This window comes from Barbus barbus (assembly GCF_936440315.1).
Source record: "Barbus barbus genome assembly, chromosome: 39".
Taxonomy (NCBI): Eukaryota; Metazoa; Chordata; class Actinopteri; order Cypriniformes; family Cyprinidae; genus Barbus; species Barbus barbus.
Window position 1 is genome coordinate 8,905,959 of NC_136717.1, and position 25,098 is coordinate 8,931,056.

The window sequence follows — 25,098 nt, forward strand, 5'->3', positions numbered from 1 at the left end:
GGTGACCAGGGTTTAACTGCTATAAAACGTCATAAACAAATCCGTAAGACTAGATTTCTGTGTTTCAAATCTTCAAAAGCCTTAAGATTAATTTGTGTGAGGGGGATAAATTAAACGTTTCTATTCGGTGAAAATAGGAAAATTAGACAAATACGAAAAATCTTAATTTTAGGTGAACTTTCTCTGTAATTTTAAAAGTATTTGTGTACATTATTAATTTCAATTTAAAATTGTACACTTAAATGAAGACAACAGACACATTTGTTTAAAATGATGTACACACATGACATGAGTGGACTAGAAAAAGTCATTTTATCCTTCACAAGGGTAGATCCCCTTATGGTAGCCACCATATCTTGATCACATGACCAGCTCTAAAATACTCTCTTGATAATATTAACCATCCTATTAAATGCCACTTTGAGTTTGAAGGATAAATCAATCCATGTTGTTGTAATAATAGTGTGAATAGAGTATTTCTACAGTGGCATTTGAAAATGCTTTGTTGCATCCACACCTGTAGATGACACTATAAAGTAGGATGGTGCCAATATAATGTTAAATGGGTCATCGATGCCCATTTTCCGCAAGTTGATCTGATTATTTAGGGTCTCAATGAAAAGTCTATAACATACTTTGGTTAAAATTCCTCAATGGTAGTGTAAAAACACCTTTTTCCCCATGTCAAAATCAGCTCTGTTTTTAGCAAGCCATTCTAATCCATGTTGCTTTAAATGCTAATGAGGTCTGCTGACCCCGCTCCTCTCTTCCGTGGGGTGAAGAGCCGTGCTGTTTACTTTAGCCATGAAACTGGCTAACTAGCACATTATTAGGAAAGGCGATTTGCAACGATTCATAAAAAAACCCCTTAACCTCACTTCTTCTGTAGATGAAGCTGGATCACAAATGATTCGAGCAAACATAGATGCATTTAGGCAGATGGGGATCAGCGCATTCCCTTCAAAACAAAAGTAACGTTAATCCTCTGTGTCTTCAGCTGCTCAGATGTCTGGAGTAAATGACGTCTGTTATGTTCATTATTACATCCAACAACAAAATACCTCAACTGCTTAATCTGAGACATTTTATCTTCCCCTGCACCGGAGTCAACACAATGGCGGACAGCTCTCTAAGGTAAGACGGTCTTGTCAATCAACTATCGTGGGAGCAGTCTGTGCAGAACTACGTCATTCTGAGATTCGTGTCAGTTAAAAAAATGGGTGGATTTTTATCATTATAGGATGGATGTGTACACGCACTTCCAGCACACATATATGTTCAAACAACTCGTAAAGTGAATTTAGCATCCGATGACCCCTTTAATATATCATGATCCTTTTTCTCATGATATTGCATTGATATTTTAGATGTTTGTTTCAACTTTTTATTCATTTATTTATTCATGTGTGCATATTTCTTACAGTTCAAAAAAATATATGGCAGTTAATTTAAAACACTCACTAATAATAGTGTGGGTTATTCATACAGGAGGACTTCTCACACAGACACATTTGTTCTTAACTTTGTTCTTATGTTAATGAATTTTGAGTATTCTAAATCGGTGACCACATGCTTGAGGCGTAAGCACCTCCCAGCTCAAGCTTTAATGCATCCTTTCTTACTCTTTTAGTGTGAGTGTATAGGCCTACATAATGAAATATATTTAAGATGAAATGTTCAGTTAGACAAATAACATAGTATGTAAAAAATGTAATCTTAACACATTTATAAGGCTTCGCAGAGTATGTTTTTGCATACATGTGGTTTGGAATTGTTGAATCATGATATGTTAGTAAAAATGTGAATATGCATATTCATGTGTACGGTTAGTAAACGTATGGTGAGACCCTATGTCCCAGAGCTGTGGATAGAGATAAATGTGTGTGTGCCATACAAAAACATAAAGCCTAAGGCGCAGATACTGAAACATGCAACAGACAGTGGCAAAACGTTTTTTATAACTGAGTGTGTGTACATATTTCTATGTGTGTCATAAGGATAATGGTAACACTAAGAGACTGGGCCAACAGTACTCAGCATAATTAAGATGGGGGCTCAGCACAAGTGCCCGCTTGCATGAATGCAAGGACCCTGTCAGTGGCCCAGGAAGAGCTGACGTCTGTTTAGATCAACTGATCAAGAACAGGACCAGTAAACAAATGGCAATAATATGAAAATAAAAAGACACTTACAAAAACTCACGCATAGCTACTGCAATGCATGAAAGCAAAACAGGTGGAAAAGTGGACAAACAATCTGAAAGAAAAGAGAAAGCAGGCAAGAAAAATGTGAAGCAGGACATTAAGACAAGAACAAGCAACAGAAGTACGGAAATCAATTCAGATAATGACAATAATAGCAGAGTGATTAAAAGCAGAGCATTGTTCCCTGTTCGCTACTGTCACACGCACACATAGCATAAAAGAAAACATTAAAGACTTTCAGTGCTTATTGTTCTTGAAATCATAGAGTTCTTTCAGTGATTCAGTTCTGTCTGCCTCCTGTTTATGAATAAACACACCTGATCAATAAATATAGAGTGTTTTCAAAGACTTAGTGTCAGAATTGAATGAATATAGTGATAAAGTATAATAAAGTCTGTAAGAATGTAGAAAATTAGTCAATAAAGACTAAACATGTCAATAAAGAAATGAGTAAAAAAGTGAGTAAATGATAAAGAAAATGTTTGTGAATGATTGAGAAAGTGAATAATTAAGGAAATGAATGAATGAAAGCACATCTTGAGTTATTAATGTGTGAATGAATGAGAAAGTAAATGACTATAATTTGAAAGAGTAAATGAATACATGAATGATTAAATGAATGTATGAATGAGTAAGACAAATAAGTAAATGAATGTGAGTGATTTGGTCAATGTTGAGAAAGTGAATGAATCGAAGAGTGACTGAATGGGTGAGTGACTGAGAACAAGTAGAAACAAGTAGAAGCAAGTGAGTGAGTGAATGAATGAATGAATGAGGGAGTGGGACTATAAACAAATGGATGAATGAATGAGTGAGTGAGTGAGTGAGTGAGTGAGTGAGTACGTGAGTGAGTGAGTGAGTGAGTGAATGAAAAAAAAAAGATAAAAGTAAAATAAAACTTTATAATAAAAGTAAAAGAATAAGTGATGTCAATGAAAAGTCAATGATTAAGTGAGTGAAAGGGTGAGAAAGTGAATGAATAGGTGAGTTTATAAGGTTGATTGAGTGAGTGAGTGGGTGAGTGAGTGAATGAATGAATGAATGAATGAGGGAGTGGGACTATAAACAAATGGATGAATGAGTGAGTGAGTGAGTGAGTGAGTGAGTGAGTGAGTGAGTGAGTGAGTGAGTGAGTGAGTGAGTGAGTGAGTGAGTCAGATCATGACTGGAAATTTGAGCAAGTCAAATGAGTGACTAAATTAATGAGTTAAAGAGTGAGTGAGTGAGAACAAACAAATTATAAAGTGTTGTCAATGAGAAGTCAATGGTTAAGTGATTAGGTGAGTGAAAGGGTGAGAAAGTAAATTAATATGTGAGTTTATTAGGATGAGTAAGCAGGGTGAGTGTATGAGTGAATAAATGAATGAATGCAAAGAGTAATGAGTGAATTAGAAAGAATTATGAGCAAGAGTATATACAGTATATATAAAGTAAATGAGTGAGTGAGTGAATGAATGAATGAATGAGAACGAACAAATTGTATACAGTATATATAAAGTATCTATAATGTATATACAGTAATATATAAGTAATATAAGTAATATATACAGTATACATAAAGCAAATGAGTGAGTGAGTGAGTTAGTGAATAAATGAGGAATTTAATGAGTGAGTTAGTGAGTGAGTGTTTATCATTGGAAGTTTGAATGAGTAAAAGCATAACTGAATGAGTGTCTAAACAAGCACATAAATTAATAAGTGATTTTGTATTCTACTTATGCAAAATATTCGAGAGTAGCTAAGCCATTACAAATCATAAAAATATAAATGAATAACTATGAATTCTTATAAAACACCCAAAGTAGGTTTACAACATCAAATATCATCTCCCAGGCAGATCTACATGCCTGTATTTTTGAATTTAGATTATTCTGATATCTGGAGACCAAATGTCTGACATTTAAATTTTCTCCTCAGAAGGACTTTGTGGAGTTGGAGGCAAATATTACAATAAGCGGGCCGCCCACAGTGTGTCTATCTAAGGCCCGTGCCACATTCAGAGCTGAAGCTTGGAGGCTTTACTTCACACAATCAGTGCGAGAAAAGGCAAACAGAAAGCAATGAGAGAATTGTGTAAGCTTCTCGACAGTGAAGAAAGTCCCCTCTTAACAAGGCTGAAAGCAGTTGATCGTACTGTCGTATACGAGGTTATAGTAAACCATGGCATGAGAAATAATTTTGAATATTTTTCAGGGTTTGATAAGCATATTTCATGGTACAGTATGCATTTGAGCAACAAGGGAGAAGAAAGATATTCTTACTTGGATCTGATTTGGAAAATGTGTCTCTGTCAAGCAGGTTTCTGTAAAAAAAGAAAGAAACATAAAGAGTTATAAATATGCATAAAAACTGCGTGACAGAAAAACTGGAGCTTAGAAAAGGTTTAAAAGGTGTATATAATGTATATATATTGTTTTTCATAATGCCAAGATCCTCTGTGTTAGTCTGTGTAATTAATGTTACATTTTAGGCAACAACCAACAGATAAAATATGTAAATATCAATTAAAATTAAAAGCTAATGAAATTTTGGATAGCTGAAGAAAGCTACTAATACTGACATCCAAAAAATATTTTTTTTTATGATTCAAAACACTGCTTTACTGGGCATATGCTGAACAAGTGTCATCACAAAAGCTTGTTCGTGATTAAAGAAATAATAAAATAAATTAGAGCACTACAATTGCCCTTCTGTTACAGTTGACCCCAGTCTCCTCTCCAGAGTTACGTTAATAACTAATAGAAGATGTGGCTTGGCCTTCGCAAACTAATTATAACAAACTAACGAAAATGTACAGCCATTGAAAACTGGAGAATGGACCACCATAATATTATTTACAATGAAACCACCATCTCGCTCAAAAATGACCAAAGAGTTTCGATAATTTTACTATTTAAAGCTTGACTCTTCTGTAGTTACATCGTGTACTAAGACCAACGGAAAATGAAAAGTTGCGATTTTCTAGACTGATATGGCTAGGAACTATACTCTCGTTCTGGCGTAATAATGGAACGAGAACGAGAGTGTAGTTCCTAGCCATATCAGTCTAGAAAATCGCAACTTTTCATTTGCCGTTGGTCTTAGTACACGATGTAACTACAGAAGAGTCAAGCTTTAAATAGGAAAATTATCTAAACTCTTTGGTCATTTTTGATGACCAAATGCTAATGGTCTAATCCGATTCAATGATCTATGCTAAGCTAAGCTAAAAGTGCTACCGCCAGACACAGAGATCGGCTGAATGGATTCAAAAACAGAAAACTAAACTGTTTAACTCTAGGGGAGTTGTAAAATGAGTCTATTTTCAAAAAAAAGTGGAGTACTCCTTTAAGACATGTTTTTTGGGGGCGTTAAACATTAATAAAAATGTCTGAAAAGAGAAAACTCTTTGCATCTGAAAGAGAAACAGTCTGGCCATATAAGTCAGAGAGAAATGAGAAATGAGTCTTCAAAATGTTTTGGTGCACAAAACATGCATCATAAGCAGACAGGGAAGTATAAACAGTGCAGAATATTGATACATTAAGGTAGACGGTCAAGGTAAACTTGGTAGGCGCAAGCTGAAGTTCCGCATCTGGGCTTTAGTAACTGTGCATTAGTGCAGGATGTGAGGTAAATGATTGTGTCAGTGGTGGGTACTGAAAGTCTGCCCTGTCCTCTCTGATAAAATCTTGAGTTTAGGGCAGAGGTTTTCTGTTCCAAGAGCATGAAGAGATTGTGCTGAGGGACTGGAAATAAAGTCTCTCTGCTCGAGAGCTTATACACAGCCATTCCATTATGAGGACATTCTTATTATATCCCTTGACAACCAGGACAAATCCCTGGGATTGTCAGGGGCTTCCGTTTAGTGTCTTATGCACTTTCTTTCTCTCACCTGTTGTCTAAAGGAATATTCCTGATTATTTTCATCATATAGCATTGGTCTGTCAGCATCATGTTCCTTGGTGTTTATAAACACACTGAAAATATATTTACTGTAAATATACTTATAATGGAATTTTAGCAGGCAAGCGGGCAATAAACATGCATGTGATAGCATGAAGGAAACGCTTAGCAATCCTGTTTGTGTAAAAGTTATTTAGTCAATCTTGTCAAGGCCGGGTAAAAACAGGGGGAAAAAGTACTTTGCATGAAAGGGACATCACATCAACACTTGTTTGAAAAAAAAAATCCTCTCTTTTCTATAGCAACAGGGGAAATTAGATAAGTGTCATCTAGCTATCTATCTCCTGGTCTATTTATGTTTGATTTATTCATGGATTCCTTTTGGGATTGTGAGATGTAAGTTTTATGATTTTATTTTATTTTATTTATTTTTTAATGAGTTGTAAAAGTGAGATCTTTTCAGAGCAGTTTTGTATGGGGTATAAGCATTAAACTGTGCAAAATAAAATAAAATAAAATAAAGTTACATCACATATTATCCATAAAAGGCCAAGACATATGTAACTTGCATAAAAAATGAATTAACTTCATATTTTTGAGATGATAGCCAGAGACCACTGTCTGAATTAAACATAATGTGGTCATGTGAGAACAACATAACATACTGTTGTCTGAAACATTTATATTTGCAAATTACATTGTCACGAATCTGGTCCATGCTCTCCCGGTCAACCACCACTAGAGGTCACCCGTTCACCACAGTGACTATTTTCACTCACAAGCACATTGGACTCCATTTCCCACCATCCATTGCACTCCCTAATCACGCACAGCTGTTCTCAATTATCACACCCACACCTGATCACCATTTCACAATCACCACCACTCACTACTTAAGCCTGGGACTTGCTCTTGCTCACCGCCGAGTATTGTTAGCCTAGTCTGCATACCAAGTGTTTCCCTGTTTTCTAGTCAGTTTTCCTGTGTTTTGATTCCTGCCCGAGTTCTTGGATTATTCTCTCTGCCTTGCCCTGTTTGGATATTGTATGCCGATTGTCGACCACGCCTGTTTACTGACCACTCTTCTGTCTTGCCCTCAACATACCTGTTTGCTGGTTATTCGACCCTGCCTGTCTTGACCATGTTTCATAATAAAGCTTTGCAAATGGATCCGCACGTCTCACGTCTCGTCAGCCCCGTGACAGAATACTCGGCCACAAGAGGATCCAGCAGCTTTTCAAAGGATCAGGAGAATGGTATGGACACAGCATTTCGTCTGTTGCGGTTCAAGCAGGGTACCCGATCATTGGAGGAGTGTATTGAGGAGTTTTTAAGCTTAGCCAATGACTCAGATCTGCCGGACTGTTTTTTGATTCATCTTTTTGGTGATGGCGTTAATAAACCTCTCAGAGGTAAACTATTTAGAGAGGGTCCGCGTTCGTCACTCGCTGAGTTTATGGATTATGCTTTGCTGTGCGTGGGCTCTTCTTTTACTGTGGGTGTCGCGGAGGAACGCGACACCGCACTCACTCACAAAATGGCGGCAGAAACAGCACCCCTTCACGTCGTCGCTGTCAAGCCAGAGTCTGCTCACGTCGTCGCTGTCAAGCCAGAGTCTGCTCACGTCGTCGCTGTCAAGCCAGAGTCTGCTCACGTCGTCGCTGTCAAGCCAGAGTCTGCTCACGTCGTCGCTGTCAAGCCAGAGTCTGCTCACGTCGTCGCTGTCAAGCCAGAGTCTGCTCACGTCGTCGCTGTCAAGCCAGAGTCTGCTCACGTCTCCGCTGTCAAGCCAGAGTCACTTCACGCCTCGGCTCCTCAGCCAGAGTCTCTTCACGCCGCTGCCGAGCTGCCAGAGGCTGTCACCAGAGATCTAAGGTCAGTCCTTAGAGTTCCCTGTCTGATATCCAGTGTGATGGACCCACCACTGATGTCAGTGCGAGTAGCTGGCATTCCCAGGGCCTCAACCCTGGCTGTTACAGAGACTGTTCCCCTGACCTCAGTGCTTCCCATTATGGCGGTTGCCATTTTGAGTGTATGGGCTGCACACTGTGCTCCTGAGGCCTCTCCTGTCCACGAGTCTGCTCCAGTGCCTCCAGAGGTGGCGGCTTCCGCTGCAGAACCTCCCGAAGTGGTGGCACCTGTTCCTGAACTCGCTGTCTGCCCTGTCATGGCCACGGAGGCCGTTCCTGACCTCATGGTCTGCCCTGTCACAGCTATGGAGGCTGTTCCTGACGTCACTGTCTACCCTGTCACGGCCACGGAGGCCGTTCCTGAACTCACGGTCTACCCCGTCACGGCCACGGAGGCCGTTCCTGAACTCACACCCTGTCCTGTCACGGCCAAGGAGGCCGTCTGTGAGCTCACGCCCTGTTCTGTCACGGCCAAAGAGGCCGTCTGTGAGCTCTCGCCCTGTCCTGTCACGGCTAAAGAGGCCGTCTGTGAGCTCTCGCCCTGTCCTGTCACGGCTAAAGAGGCCGTCTGTGAGCTCTCGCCCTGTCCTGTCACGGCTAAAGAGGCCGCCTGTGAGCTCTCGCCTTGTCCTGCCATGGCTTCCTGAGCAGTCTGCTCTACCGTGGAGATCCTCTGCCCTGTCTACTCCACACTGGTGGGCTCTGGCTCTGTCTGCTCCGCGGTGGTGGTCAGCTGCCTGGCTCTGGGGGTCTCCTGCTCCACCCAGGTGTGCTCTGGTCCCGTCCTGCCCTGCCACGGCTCCTGAGACCATGAAGGCTCTCTCTGTGTTGTCTGTCTCTGCTCTCTCTGTGTTTTCTGTCCTTGTTCTCCTCAGATCCCAGTCTCTGTCATGGGTTCCTGCCCTGTCTGCCTCCCTGTGGTGGTCCTCTGCTCGGGTCTGGTGGTCATCTGCTCCGCCATGGTGGTCCACTGCTCCGCCCTGGTGGGCTCCGGTCTCGCCTGCTCCGCCCTGGTGGGCTCCGGTCTCGCCTGCTCCACCCTGGTGGGCTCCGGTCTCGCCTGCTCCGCCCTGGCCTGTGGCTCCGCCCTGGTTTCCTGCTCTGCCGGTTCTGCCTCAGTCCCCGGTCTTCCCACTTCCTCGCGGGCCTGGCCCTCCGTCCCTCCCCCTGTTCTGCTCCACCGCCCTCCTGGATTGTTTGGGAGCGTCTGGAAGCCGCTCTTTGGGGGGGGGCTATGTCACGAATCTGGTCCATGCTCTCCCGGTCAACCACCACTAGAGGTCACCCGTTCACCACAGTGACTATTTTCACTCACAAGCACATTGGACTCCATTTCCCACCATCCATTGCACTCCCTAATCACGCACAGCTGTTCTCAATTATCACACCCACACCTGATCACCATTTCACAATCACCACCACTCACTACTTAAGCCTGGGACTTGCTCTTGCTCACCGCCGAGTATTGTTAGCCTAGTCTGCATACCAAGTGTTTCCCTGTTTTCTAGTCAGTTTTCCTGTGTTTTGATTCCTGCCCGAGTTCTTGGATTATTCTCTCTGCCTTGCCCTGTTTGGATATTGTACGCCGATTGTCGACCACGCCTGTTTACTGACCACTCTTCTGTCTTGCCCTCAACATACCTGTTTGCTGGTTATTCGACCCTGCCTGTCTTGACCATGTTTCATAATAAAGCTTTGCAAATGGATCCGCACGTCTCACGTCTCGTCAGCCCCGTGACATACATGAAAAATATTATCTATGAAATATGCTAGTAGTCCATTTATCAGGAAGAATTTGTAAAATAAATTTAAAACAGTAAAACAAACAAAAAAATCATTATCATTAATCCATTAAATGACTGAATATTCATGTAAATTAATTCATTTTAAAGAGTGGATACCTTAAAGAACATTCGGCTCTTAAAATGTCTGAAATCATGAAGTGTATTTATTGTGTTGCTGTGGACAATGTGTGCCTTGGAGTCAAAAAGATTGAGAACTACTGACTTCCTCCACCAAGAAAAATACTATTTACTGTAGACACATTACCTCAAATTTAACACTGATATTTTATGACTGAAGTGCATGCTAGGCTCCATTGTAAGTGTACCACACACTTTTCCAGCTCATTTTTACATGTCATAGTAGACAGATACATTGAATTGAAAATAACCCAGAATGCTTTTGTTAATCTGTGATTCCGGCCAGCTGCCCACATGGAGTAACGTCGCACTGGGTTTCCAAAGCTTGCAGGGTCCAGCGCGCTCGATAAGGGCTTCCACCTGACATGTTAATAAAATTGACACATGCTTCAAGGAGTTTTCAGTGGAAAGGATGATAAATGCATAAAAACAGCTCTTTCTCTCAGCTGTAATTTCCAGTGGGTGGGTGAATGTTCCTGGCAAGCTGACGAAGGGGAAAGACCTCAAGGACAAGATGGCAAGAGAGAGACAGACGGGCAAAGAGAACGAGAGGGAGAGTCAGGCAGACTGGATGACGGTAAACAGAGAGAGAGACATATAATGAGGAATTTGCTAATAGCTCTGTTCATTTGCACACACTGTCAAAAAAACGCAATGCGAATTTATTTATTGTTTCAAACTAGGTTGGAGAATGACATTTGACTTTACAGAATGTGTATTATGTTATTATTTTGTTGTAAATTCCAAATACAGCCTGCTCTGTGTCTGAAAACTCAAGGTACTGAAGCCTCTGAAGAAAAAATGTCTTCTTGTTTCAACCTAGGGGGAAACCACTATGTATACAGATATTTTCATCTACAAATAACAGTGTAAGTAAGTGTGCTAGCAAGATAATCATAAAATTATCAAATAAAAAAGATAAAATGATAGTAATGGTATGCTATGTATAGTAGTATACTATACATAGCATACTGAATGCAAATAAAGTGCCTACTTTAATGTTTCAAATAAGTTTTGTGAAAATAAAATGTCAAAATTTGGGTGAAATAATGGTTCATCGTCATTCGGTGTAACAGGTGTATTTATTTAAAAATGAAATGACATACTTATTCTGACTTGTTTTGTATTGAAATATAGGCTATAAAAGAAAAAGTGTTAATTAGTAAATTAATTAGTGTTTTAGGGGCTGTACTGTGATCCCTCACTAAAGTCTTTTAATGTCCTCTAATGTTTCTTGATCTAAATATGTCTGACAAGATTTTTGAAACTATTGTTTCACTGAATGACATTTTAGTGGGTGTCTTCTGTAAACCATGGTAAAAATGTCATTATTTTTTGCTCAGAATTTTTTTTTATAAATAAATAAATGGTACACATACTAACGTATGAAAAAATTTAAAGCTGTTCTAAACTTTTATTGTTTTGATGCTTGAAAACTCCTTTTCGTCTTTGACCCATATATTAAAATTAGTATGATAACTTTTCTTACGCAGTTATTAATGAATGAGACTAATGACTGGGGACAGTCGTGGCCTAATGGTTAGAGAGTTGGACTCGTGATCCAAAGGTTGCGGGTTCGAGTCTCCGGCCGGCAGGAATTGTAGGTGGGGGGAGTGAATGTCCAGCGCTCTCTCCACCCTCAATACCATGACTGAGGTGCCCTTGAGCAAGGCACCGAACCCCCAACTGCTCCCCGGGCGCTGCAGCATAAAATGGCTGCCCACTGCTCCGGGTGTATGTTCACGGTGTGTGTGTGTTCACTGCTGTGTGTGTGCACGCGTGATGGGTTAAATGCAGAGCACGAATTCCGAGTATGGGTCACCATACTTGGCTGAATGTCACTTCGCTTCATACTCAAGGTCAATTAGCTTCTAGTTAAACTTGATTGCAGTTGGTTAGTAAGACAGGTTTTGTGTTGAAAATCCGCATATCAAAACAGCGCAACCATTTAGAGAATTTGCCCTAAAGGGACGTGTCTTCAACATCACCAAAGAAACTGTCGATAGATTGAGCGACACTGTTAAAGGTTTCTAACCCCGAAGTTCATGGGTGGCATCAAAAGTGCAGCGGGAACTCCAGTCAGAGTGTAAATAACAGGGCAAGAGGGAGTAGGAGGATAATAGAGCTCTCTGTGCAACTGTCATCTATTTCATCCGCTGACAGGATACAGACAGATGCAGACCCTCGGAGCTAGAGTGAGGGGTGCCAGAGTGAGAGACATCAAAGCTGGAAGTGAAAGCGCGGGTGAGATGTTGCTTGTTACATGTTAGGAATCCCTGTGTAAAAGGCACTGAGGAAAACATGACATTCCTGGCAGTTCACACCCACCCACTCTCCCTCTCACTCTCCCTCGCCGAGACAACATCCAGGCTGTCTCCCTAAATAATCGGCAAGTGTTCAGACTGTGCAGTCTGTATGTCTTCAACGAGATCAGAGGTTCAAGCCGTTACTGTATTTCAAAACAGTCAGAAATAAACACATCTTTCTCCACAAGCCTTCATTTTCCAGACCTCTGGCCAAATAATTTTAGATTTCAATAACAACTATAGTTATAGACTCAAATATCAGCTCAAATATGTATCTTTAAATAATAAACTGTGGATTACCAGAAAACGCACATGTAATTGCAATTACTGGTTTCATTATATCTATATTACACATTAGAGGTCAACCGATGTATCGGTTTTGCCGATTAATCGGCATCGATCGCTGATTGCTGAAACTATCGGTTATCAGTAAAAATGTGCTCAGTTTCTTCTGTTAGCATTAGTTAATAAACTATGAACTAACTTTAATGATCAATATAATAATATTAATATTTTTAGTCATTTACAAAGTATGGTACAGTACTGTTTTTTTTTATATTAAAGCACTATTTTGGTTTTAATTCACCAATAGTGGATTAATCGGTATTGGCCAGTGTAGTCAAACATAGCAATCGGTATCAGTAAAATCCACTATTGATTGACCTCTATTACACATATTTATTGGAAAGAGTTTAAACAAAGATTCTGAGTATTATATCTATTATGTAATTGAGTAAAATGAAGAAAAACTGTAAAGTTTAAGGCATTAAGACACCATTTTATTTACAACACACCAAAATGGCTTAGCTTTTAAATACAAAAAGTAAGTACAAATTTTACTAGGCCTCAGTCTGCCTGTATACTCACAGCAACATATGAAACTTAGACTTAAACAATATTCAAGTAACATTTCCTATATCAGCCATTTGGGTCCATCTCTGTTTGGTACCCATAAACACTTCCAACATTAAACCAGTATGATGATTTTTTTTTAACCTGATTTTAAAATAGTTAGCAAAAGGTTTCATTTTAGTTTTGGTTTTAGTTTACAATAATTACCCTAGTAAGTGCCTTAAGGTGTCTAGAACATTCCTTTAATGCCAACCTTTTATTTCCTTTTAGCATTTACGGTAAAGTTAGTGTGTGGAATCTGATCCGAAGACAGCTGTATTTGAAAGAAATGCTGCTCTAGGAAATATGCTGTTCTAGAAACATGTTTTTCATTTTAAATTTAATTTCAGACACTTTCCTTGGGCATATGTTGATGTAAATATAATCTAGTGGATTTAGCGTTGGTCAGCTGGGACGGCCATCATGCTTTAATCACCGCTGCGGCCAAGCAGCAATCAGACGCGCTGAGAGCGGCGAGGGAATCGGTTTGTCAGAGGCGCAGCTGTTTGAATACCCAGAGAGAAGCAAGGGCTTATAAATAAAGAACAGTCACAGTACAGTGGACCTGCTATGCTTTCCCGCCGTGTCATTTTATGGGGGAGGAGGGGAGGAGTGCGACCAGAGGAACTAAGGAAGTGTGACAAATGCTTATATGATTACACAAAGGTGGTGCGATAAAACGGGAGCAGAGAGAGGCATGGGAAGGGGACGTGTAAATATGATACCAATTTTCAAAGAAATAACTTTTCTAAAGATATGAACAGAGGTAACATCCCAGAGAGGAAGGTTTAGGCCTTGAAGTGGGAATATAGTTTGGAATGAACTGTAAATAGCAGCTAAAAATACAGGACACCTGCGGAAAAGAACAACACTGGCTGCCGATATTCCTGTTGAATGAACCTGGACCACCAAGATAATTTTCACTGGTCAGGTTGATCTGGTTTGATAAGTTTAGAGGGGTTTTGGGCATTTGTCGGCCTTAAACCCAAAATTTACGTTTTTACACATACATGAGGGATTGCGTGTGACAGAAATTTTGTCACCAGAATAGTATGCAATATCATACAGGCAACAGATTTTTGTAACCGCACATACTTTTTACACCCAGGTCGCATATGCACACTGAATTTGTTTTGCACTAATCAGTTGTTCCACAAGGTGGCAACACTGTCCCAGGCCGTCAAATGAAGTATACACTAGTGAACATGTACAAAAACAAAGAAAAAAACACCTATAAACAAACAAATAAATAAATATACACAGGATGTCTTTTTAATTATTTTTTTTTTGCATTACACAAATTTGCAACAAATATGAATGAATGAATGAATGATACATTTATATAGAGCTTTTATTGTGTATTGCCATACACCCAAAGCGCTTTACAATCATGTGGGGGTCTCTCCTCAACCACCACCAGTATATATACTGTATACAACTTAAATATACACTATAATTATCTATACTGTACACATACTACCTCACATTTTACAAGTAAGCATCACATCTTAATCGTTTTTTAAGTGACTTTAAATAATTAAAAAAGGTTATAAGTCTCGGTTTCTCTGATGCCCAGGTCTGATCTGGAAAGGTTCTGGAACAACATTCCGATCAACCAGACAGATTTTTAACCATATTATGCTTATGATTAAAGCTAGAGATAGAGTTTGAACAACATTCAGCTTTCAAGCAATCACTTCCCTCTGATTTGCTAAATCATTTGTGTGTGAAGGGTAGTTCTCAGTGAACCATTCAGCATTACACTGGCTTTGAAACCAAAGACAATGGCCAATCGCCTAGCATTTGACTTGGAGTCCATCAAAGCAGCAATGAAAGTAGAATTCACTTGGGACTGAGGCACAGATGCCATTGTTTTTTACTGAGTAAACAATCCAATATTCCAGCACTGGCTGAAACTTGCACAAGGTCCATCGGATATCCTGATATCCCAAAAGAGTAGACAAGCTTTTTATGCTCAGACAAGTTTTGTATCACACTTGTAACTTGTCACGAGTTGTTTTTGCCACTTTAGTAAATGCCTCTTCCAGCACTGTCACTGAACTGTGCTCATCTTTATTTCCAACACCATACCATTACCCCAGCCTTCACAATCTCCGAGTAAAAAATTAAAAGATTACAGTATAATTTGGAAAATATCTGTTATTTAATGGTTGTGGGGCTGCCAGTAATTTACTGTAGGCTTACAGGAAATGTTTATTTAACAAATTAAATGTATTTGTAGTTTCATGTAAATGTATTTCGTATCACTACGACAGATAATTTTAACTCAAGGAGAAGAAAAATCGTGGAAGGAATCAGGCTCAGCTGCAATTTTCATTTCATGCAAACTTTGAGCAATGTGTATGTTTGTAGACTTTATTCATTTATTAATTCTTTAATTCTTAATAACCATTATACAATAAAGTTTGTTTTTTTCCTCCATATTTTACTTTGAGTGCCTTGGACTGTGTATCCCTTTATCAAGAGCACCGGAGGAATAATTTTACATCCAAACATTCTTTGCTTGCATTGATAAGAACTGAGATAATGGTTTAATTGTAAAGAAGGCACATTTTGATACTTGTTTGTTTGTGACTTTTCTACAAATTACTGACAATGTCTGCAGCAGCATGTAACCTTTTGAATCAACATGATTGTAATTTTGAAGGTTACAGTTAAACTGCATTATACAGTAGTCTATCAAAAGACATTAATAGCTACAGAATCTGCTTAAATTTCACAGCTTGCATTTCTGCTTACATGGAAATGATAATGATAAATTCTGGAAAACTTGGAACAAAATACAATGTGTGTTATTGCCCATGCAGAGTCTGACTTACCAATTATACATATCTATTATCAATAAAATGAATATTAATTGATGACAGTTAAAAAAAAGGTAACACTTTATTTTAAAGTTATACATTTAAGTACTGAGTAATATTAATTAACTACATGTGCCTACTATACATTGTAAAAAATGACTGTGATTTTAACGGTAAAAAACTGTGAAAATTCTACAGTAAAAACCTGTTAAATGGTTAACGGTAAGTTCCTGTAAAATTTACAGGGAAAAACCATAAACTGACGTTTCCAAAATTCCCTGCGTTGTTTCTTCTTAGTTTTTTTTCTTGTCAGTTATGTTTATTAGGGTTGTATATTACATCTAATGTTGTTAAATGAATGTTTATTGCATATTTCAGTTTAATGAGTCTCACCATGATGGTGTGTAGTGCTTGTGTGAATGACACTGTGCACCTTCTATATATGATATTATTTAAAAGCTGCTTTTGATGGGCTTTTGTTCATCATGTGACTTTCTCATCACCGCCTGCATTTGGTGGTTATCAGTGTATTTCAAAGGTACAAAACAGATTTCATCAGTACTTCAATAGGTTGGTATATGAATGAAAATTTAATGAAATTACAATATTTAACTGTAAATTTAAGTTAAAACCGTAAAACCTAACATGTTGTTACTGTATTTTTTACAGTAGAATTCCGGCAACCACAGCTGCCAGTTTTTTACCGTACATTTTACAGATGTATTTTACAGTGTAGGATTAGGATTAAGGGCTAGTTTAGGGGTTACTTGCATGTAATTGTGCATAATTTATTGTTATTATAATAGCAAGTACATGTAACGTGTAACAAGGACACCTTAAAATAAAGTGCTACCAAAAAAAAAAAAAGAATAAAAAGGTGCCTAAATGTAGTCTGCACTCTATCAAAATATTCTGCACATTAAAACAATTGTTAAGAATCCTAAAGTAGTACTAAAAATTATTTATGTTATTATTGTAGTTTTATTTATTGAGCTGCTATTCTGAAGTTTTATAAAAATTGCAAATTTATAGCTCTACACTAAAAAAAGCATGACCTACTTTTTAAACAAGACATTTTCTTGAAATAATTAAATAAATTTAACTCTTGCATTCTAAGTAGCGTGAACAATGCATTGTTTCAAATCCAATTATATGCGCACATGGCAGAATCAAGGCTAGTGTTAGGAGAAAATCAAGAGGCTGGAAATTGAAGGAAAGACTTTTAGGCAACTAATGAATAACACAAACAGTTGTCTAATTACTGTAGATGGAATCATTTAAAGGCTGTTCATAAAAAATAGAGGGATGATAAAGTGAGAGAGAGAGACAGAAAGATACAGAGCATGACAGGTCTGCCATGTGTGGCTGCCTTCAGCACAGTCACAAATCAATGTGGGACCCCAGTGAGGTTGGAGGCAGTTACCCTGACAACTAACCACCAATAATGATGTCTGCGGCTTTGATTGACACCTGCTCGATCTCTCTTAATAACATGTATAGAGATCTCAAACATGAATATATGGAGATCTCACTTTGCTTTTTCAGTCCCCTGTTTTCCGATTAGATATCTTTCATAATTTTAACAAGCAGAGCGAACCGGTGCTTCTGATTGGCCTTATGACAGCGTTGCCTTGGTGACATACTGGGCTCTGACAGCCCCTCGGGACCTCACCTAGCTGTCATCAGGTCCAGGCTGAGAAATAAATTGGATCTGTGTGAGAAGAGAGTAGCTAGACGACTCCCACAGAACAGTTAGTCATACAGCAACTAATTACATGAAAAAGCCTTAACCAATTTAGCATGGGATTTTCTGTTCTTCAGGTGTCGGCTACTGCAGGCAAAAGTAACTCTGCATGAAGAACAGAAGAGAGGACTATGTGACAGAGCGGAGAGGAGAGAGAACAAGATTAGAGGAAAATAGAGGAGAAAATTAGAGGAGGATAAGAGGAGAGGAGAAGATGAAAGGGGATCAAGAGGAGGAGAGGAGAGGAGAAATAACTAAAGGAGAGGAGACGAGACGAGAAATAACTAAGAGTGAAGGGACAACGAGAAAAATTAAGAATGAAGAAATGAGAAGAGAGTTGGAAGGCATAGTGTCACATAGCACAGCTCACAGGGAGGATGGAAAGACAGTCACAAAGACGTGACCCTGGGTTTGAAAGACAGCAAAACAAATAAAGCAGCGGAACATGTGAGCATCTCTTTCTGCTCCTCCTCTCTCTCCCTCCATCTGCTGGGTTGTCCACAGACCTCTGTGAAATCCCAGACGATTCTATTTGGCTTTGGCTTTTCCTGTAGAGTGACCTCGATAACAGCTCCTCAGAGAATATGGCATCTCACTGAACTAGATTCAAAGCGCTCCGAGAGAGAGGTGCCTTCACACCCACAACACAAGCACTTCACTCCAGCAGCTCTACACCTGACTTGAGTGCCTCAAATTGGAGAGACTTCTCAATTATTGATGTTAAGACTTTGAAAAATGTCACAAACTCTGAAGCTTCCAGGGATGAGAGGCCGAATATGCAAATCCGAGGTAAACATTGGAACTGTTAGTTTGCATTACAATTTGAGAAGTAATTCAGAGCTTTCAGTGGCCTGGTAAACATGACAAATGCTCAGATATTTAGCGAACGGTGTAGTACAGGTACACACACACACACACGGAACACGGGTGACCATCTGCAGCGCTATTGCTTGAATATTCTCAGTGCCTTTTTCAAGAAACCTGCCCTAATTTCATCTGACAGGGGCTGTGAGAGCCTGGGACCTGTTTGCATACGTGCTCTCTTTTGCAGACTACACCAAGAGGCCAAAAAGATTTTACAAGAATTGTAAATGTACAATTCTATAATTTGTTACAAAAAAAAATCTGAACATTCTGAACAAATTCTGTCATTTTCTGTCACACAAGCAATTACGGCAAAAATAAAATAAAATAAAATATTTAGAAATATAATAATGCATTTTTAGGTTCTGAACTACATGGCAACTAGTAGCCAGGAATGTACAGTAAATATACAGTAGAGAGGTAATAGAAAACGTGTAAATCCACACTAAAATCTTTTAAACTGCACACATAAAAGTCAACGATACCTCAAACCGCCAGGGACTTGAAATGTGAATGGATATGACTTAAACAACATCAAAACCACCTGTACACAGCCAATTCCTCATAACATACTTAATTTGAAACTCTCAGAAACTAGTTCTTCTGACAACTTAACATCTATAATACATGCATTGGTGAAAACAGCTTCCTTTTATCCATGGCAACCAAATTACTGAAAGACAGACAATGATTTTACAAAATTAATATTCAAACATACATTGCACAGAGGGTCATGATTGAAGTGACATGATTCATCTGAATTCTTAACTCTTAATTACTGAATTCTTAACTCAACCCTGAATATGTATAATTCATTAATTAATTCATATATTCATTTATGAGTGTGACCATGCGTTTTTCAATACACTTTCCAGTTATGAATTCACTGTATGTGCAGGAGTTCTAACCACATTTGCATATTTATAGTCAGAATTGCCTTATTTACTTCTTATGTTACTAGCTTTGTATACTGCATACTATGCTGGAAAAAGATCTGATTTTATCTATTATGATTTAACTGGACTTTAAAACATTCAAATGCTTGTGTGGCCTTTGTGATGTCTCTCAAAAAGGAAAGTTGTTTACGGCGAATGATTTCATTTAGAGTCATGCACAACAGTCTCAGGAATATGCAATAAGAAAGTTAATGTTGACTTCCTGTCCCAGTTTAATATGCAAAGACAACTATTATTTGGCCCATTCATATTCTGGGTCAACCAATGCTGTGAATCATAAGTACTTTTGCCATTCTGATTGGTAAAACACACTTCACTTTTAACCATCTAACCTCATTCCACTCATGCGTATATGTTAAGAAATGTCTCAATACATTCCTGTAACATGAGATTATCATCTGTCTTGGTAAGCAAAGGTACAGAACAAGTCGCCCTGCTAAACGAAATGCTTGAGGTAATTACACACTGTTTGTGCCAAAGCACATTAGCAAATGCACTGTTTAATATTAAATGGATTTAAATGGATTGTACTCCACTCGCTTCTAATCACTGGAAAAGATTCAGAGAAAAACAACAGACTAAAAAAAATCTTCAGGCTGTTTTAATCTCTTTTTTTTTGTTGCAGTGTGTTTATTTAGTACCTGTTTCGTTTATTTAACTCACTTTGACCAGTTTCAGGAAGAACGTGTTATGGAAGTCATGGCGGTTATTCGTGTTATGCAGTAGCCTTTTAAAAGTGTATGAGTAGTAATTTAAGAAAGTGTTTCCTTCTACGGTAAACCAGAATTCCAGGAACTTGCTATGATTAAGTGTGAAGACACTTCACACCAAGAACGATAACTATATTAGCGCCCACAGCAGCAAACAATATCATCTGTTTATTCTCATCTCATGAACAGATTGTACTTTTCCAGACGTCAGTACACACACACACACAGGACAGGAAAAACAGGCCCACGCCCCTCCACTTTGGCATTTTTCTTACGTGCCAATCACAGAAAGTTTGAGGCAGCTCGGGAAAGAAGCCCTAGGGAGGAGGCTGAACACAAGACAGGAGACTCCAGCACTCTGGAACGCCGTGAGCAAGCTCACGCAATATGAGGATTTCAGATATGTGACCCGAGTAAGGATGACTTCATCAGACCCTGACTCTTTCTCTGCAGTTTTTCTTCACTCTCCCTGACTCTATGGCGGCATGTGGAAAGGCTGCTAGAGAATGAGCTGACCTTGTTTCATTTTGCCCAGATTCTACCAAGAACCAGTATTCAGCCTTTAAAATCAGCTGCCTATGAGGAGAGTAAACAGCAGGTTCACACAATTGTGTGGGGCCCCACAGTCCAGGGCCCCCGCAGTCCAGTCCTGCAATTGTTATTCCCCCCACCCCCAGAACGGGATTTCTACAGAGGGGAAACCCGGAACTGATTTCTACCAAAAGGGACCCCCGGGGACCATTTGTCGAGGATCAAAACTCTAAACATGCCTCTAGAGCTACAGCATATCCACAAACTCATTATGAACATCATAATTTGCCATTCCAGCAGCCCCTCAGTGAACAATGACTGACGGTAATGGGCACATGAACTTGATGTTATTGGACTACTTTATTTACTGTAATTAAGCAAGTTTGACGTCATGTGGCATCAGCAAGGGGGTGCAGATCTATTTAACAACAAACACATTAAAAGAAAAAATCATCCCAACCCTTACGAAAAAGTACTGTGGTAACACCATGGTACATTGAAAGCAGGGTCAATGAGAAGGAGGACAGACAAAAAAAATAAAATAAAACTACACAAAGTAAAAAAAAGTCCTGTAAAAAAACTGTCAAATGACTGGCAGCAAACAAAATGGCTGCCAAACAAAAACAGTAAAATTAAAGTAAAATATCATAAATGAAAAAAGGAAAAATCTGTGAAATAAAAGTTTTTTCTTTTCTGAAAAACCTTTGATGAATATTTCTGTAAAATCATTGTTTTTGCACTTTATTTCAACTATGATACTTTACTGTAATTTTACTGTTTTTGTTTGGCAGTAATAGCTGCCAGTCATTTGACCGATTTTTTTTTTTTTTTTTTTTATACAATTCAGTTTATAATGCATATTCATAGAGATTGTATAGTTCTATTCATGTTAGTTTCAATTGGGTTTGAAAAATTTTTCAATAAAATTTTCAATTTAATGACAAAAATGTATTTTAATTCTATTATATTTTTATCATGAAATTCAAGAATTGTACCATTTTAATATGACCTTTTGCTTATAAATATATCTGGACATATTTTCTCTTTACATATATATATATATATATATGGAATAAAACATTTTAATAACTTTTGACAAATTAAAAACACGCTGATCATAGAAAAGGTTAATTCTAAAATTATTAATGAAGGAAAGTAAGCGTCATGTTATTGACTCAATATTAGATGACAATACTTCATGGTAGGCAGTGATTAGCGTATTAATTAAACATGTTATTACCTAGGTATACATCCATTAATAAACATATGTAATCATACCCAAAACCATAGCAACGCTATGGTCTAACAAATAAAATGACATCAAGCAAGGTGATTTGAAAAAGAAAATCATGCAGGAAATCTGGCATATGGCATAAAAATGCCTTGTCACTTGGCGTATTCTATTTATAGTGACATTTTAATTTCGCCTACTTGCAAATGTCAGAATTTTGCACTAAACGGCAACATGAAATGGTCAGAAGGAGCTGAGTTAATTTGAAGGAGATCTTGTCACAGAGAAAGAATGCGGTAGATGAAATCAATACTGGAGTTTTTCTTTGAGAAAAGAGAGCCACTGGGTTGGCAAGAGCTCTTGTGGTAAGTGCAGCTGACGTGGGCAGTTGAGGAGACCGTAATTAGCTTTATGGGAGTGTTCAGGGACTCTAGAAGCATTCGCTGTTATGTTTCTTTGCTAGCGTGCTTAAGGAGGATTTTCAATTTGATAACCCTATAGCTTTAAAACACAGCTCCCTCAATTTTATTTAGAAAAGGTCAACTACTTTGTATGTTACGGCTGTATGCCAGCACAACATCTGTGCTCCCCCTGAGGGCAACTCATTCACCTTCAAGGTTAAAGTAAGTGTTATTGAGAAGCAATTAAAGGTTTCAAGTGTGATGTGCCTTATAGACTACACAATATATAGGACTGTGTGGTATATTGCCACAAAAAAAAAGTAAAATAAAATACTAAAATGGTGTGAAGCAATCAGTTTTCTTAATTTTGATACCAGACAATAAAGTCCTTCTATTCAGACCAGTTATGCAGTCAGGTAGCATGATGTCAAGCACAAAACCAAAAGTAATATTTAGGGATGAAAAAAATCAGTTTTGTAATTACATGTAATACACTATTTAATACCTAGTGTATTACATGTGTATTACATATGAATGTATTAAACCGTAACACTAAATATGGAAAATATAGTCCCACTTTCAAGTTCACAAGAGCCATTTAGCTTTTTTGATAAGAGGCAATATTAATATGGTTTGTTTATGTGCATATGCATTATTTATATGCTTTATTTTGTGTGCAATTTGCATTTATGAAGCACAATTTATGATATCGTAGTTGTCGTTTTTTCTTCCTGAACAAGTTTTTGAAACATACTTTTATCAGATTTCAGTCTTTCACCATTCAAGTGCAGTACAGCTGTGTTTGCATAGCTGGAAACAAGTTACATGAACTCTATCACAACAAATGCTAGGCATGCTGAGACAAAAAGGGCAAATGTTAAATTAAGAAAGTTCATACTGTTGAGTTATGTATGCAGGACCATTGTCATGGGAGGGTTAACTGGTGCAACTGAGAATCGTCATCCTACTGAGTGTATGGGGGCTGGGCTTATGAATTCAAGCTACATTTCTGTTTGCATGTCCATTGCTCATTTTCTGAATAGAATACTGTTATGTTCATACTGTATTGAAGTGTTCAGTATTTATGCACAGTATGCAAACAGAATACCCAGGTAATCAACTAAATTTGCCAATATGTGCAGTATATAGAAAGTGAAAGTGAAGCGGCATACGGCCAAGTATGGTGACCCAAACTCGGAATTCGCACTCTGCATTTAACCCATCCAAAGTGCACACACACACACACTGTGAACACACACCCAGAGCAGTGGGCAGCCATTTATGCTGCGGCGCCAGTGGAGCAGTTGGGGGTTCGGTGCCTTGCTCAAGGGCATCTCAGTCGTGGTATTGAGGGTGGAGAGTGCTGTACATTCACTCCCCCCACCTACAATCCCTGCCGGCCCGAGACTCGAACCCGCAACCTTTGGATTACGAGTCCGACTCTCTAACCATTAGGCCACGACTTCACTTGGAAGGTACACTGCATGACATACTGCATCCCAATATGCAATGCAATTAACTTTCATTTTTTTCCTTCTAAATTAACAAAGGAGGCAAATATAATATCTATGAAAAACATGTATTTTCATGTCATCTTCTTTTCTCATTATTTGGTGGGGGTTTGCGGAGGTTAGTATTTTTGCAGTTAACATATATTAATGTTCCATTTAGATTATGCAAGAGAAAATGAAAATGCATTTGGAAAGTATGCAGAGACATGCAACTAATTTGCTAAACCATTCTGGAACCTGCTTGATTTAAAGGCAAATTACAACTACCTGTACGAGTTAGATTTCATGTATATTTCAAATTCTGTTTTAATGAATATCCTGTCATAATGATATCAAATGTAGCTAAAGTATACACTTTCATCATCAGTATCATTGGCCTTGTAGCATGGCAATGGATATGACAATGTTAATCTATTTGGTCTGCTGTTGGTTATTGCTGTAGTTGTAGATTATTGCTGCTGCTGCAAAGCAAGTACAGGTACTACTGCCAGTACATACGTCGATACAGTGCTTTGAGTATTTAGGACATACTGCTGCTGTACAAATAGCATATACGATATCCCGCAGCAGATCTATACAGGTGGAGCTGGGGAAGGAGAGTGCTTTGAGTATTTAGGACATACTGCTGCTGTACAAATAGCATATACGATATCCCGCAGCAGATCTATACAGGTGGAGCTGGGGAAGGAGAGGGCTTTCAGAGGAACTCTGAAAGCGCGCTGCGAACGGCTTTAGTAAATGCTAACCACCCATGTAAGTGTAAAGCAGCTGGCTCATTGGCTGCGTATGCAACATAAACCAATCAGCTTGTGCCAAGTAGTTTAACGCTGTGAATATCATCAGTTTGCGTTAAGGACCCATCAGAGTTTTATGACAGAACTTGGCATTTGTACATATATGACCCATTTCTGTGTGATGTTTGGGTCATATGTGCCATGCATGTGTCATAATTGGTTTCTGTGGTCAATGATTTTTCCCTCTGAGGACATTGTTTGCTAGCTCATACCTTCACTGTATTTCCAGTGACTGGGAACAATAGGAAGCTTCCAGGAAGGTGTCTGACTTTCACATTGAGGGGCAGAAATGTGCGATAAAGCACAGCTATGTTATGAAATCTTTTTTAGATGTTTTGACTGACTAGGTTTTTTATAGTTCATGCTTGTTGTCAAAACTCTCAGCATTATATCTTCTCTGAAATCTCAAGACA

The 25,098-nt window shown here is 38.6% G+C and overlaps 1 protein-coding gene across 1 annotated transcript in view; it reads right to left on the minus strand.

Annotated features, from left to right (window-relative positions):
- Nucleotides 1–25,098, minus strand: part of LOC306858758 (copine-8-like) — a 118,725-nt gene that overhangs the window by 72,833 nt on the left and 20,794 nt on the right. The window contains exon 2 of the mRNA XM_079399465.1: nucleotides 4,466–4,506. Within this exon, the coding sequence (XP_079255591.1) occupies nucleotides 4,466–4,506 (41 nt within the window). The remainder of the gene's footprint in view (nucleotides 1–4,465; nucleotides 4,507–25,098) is intronic.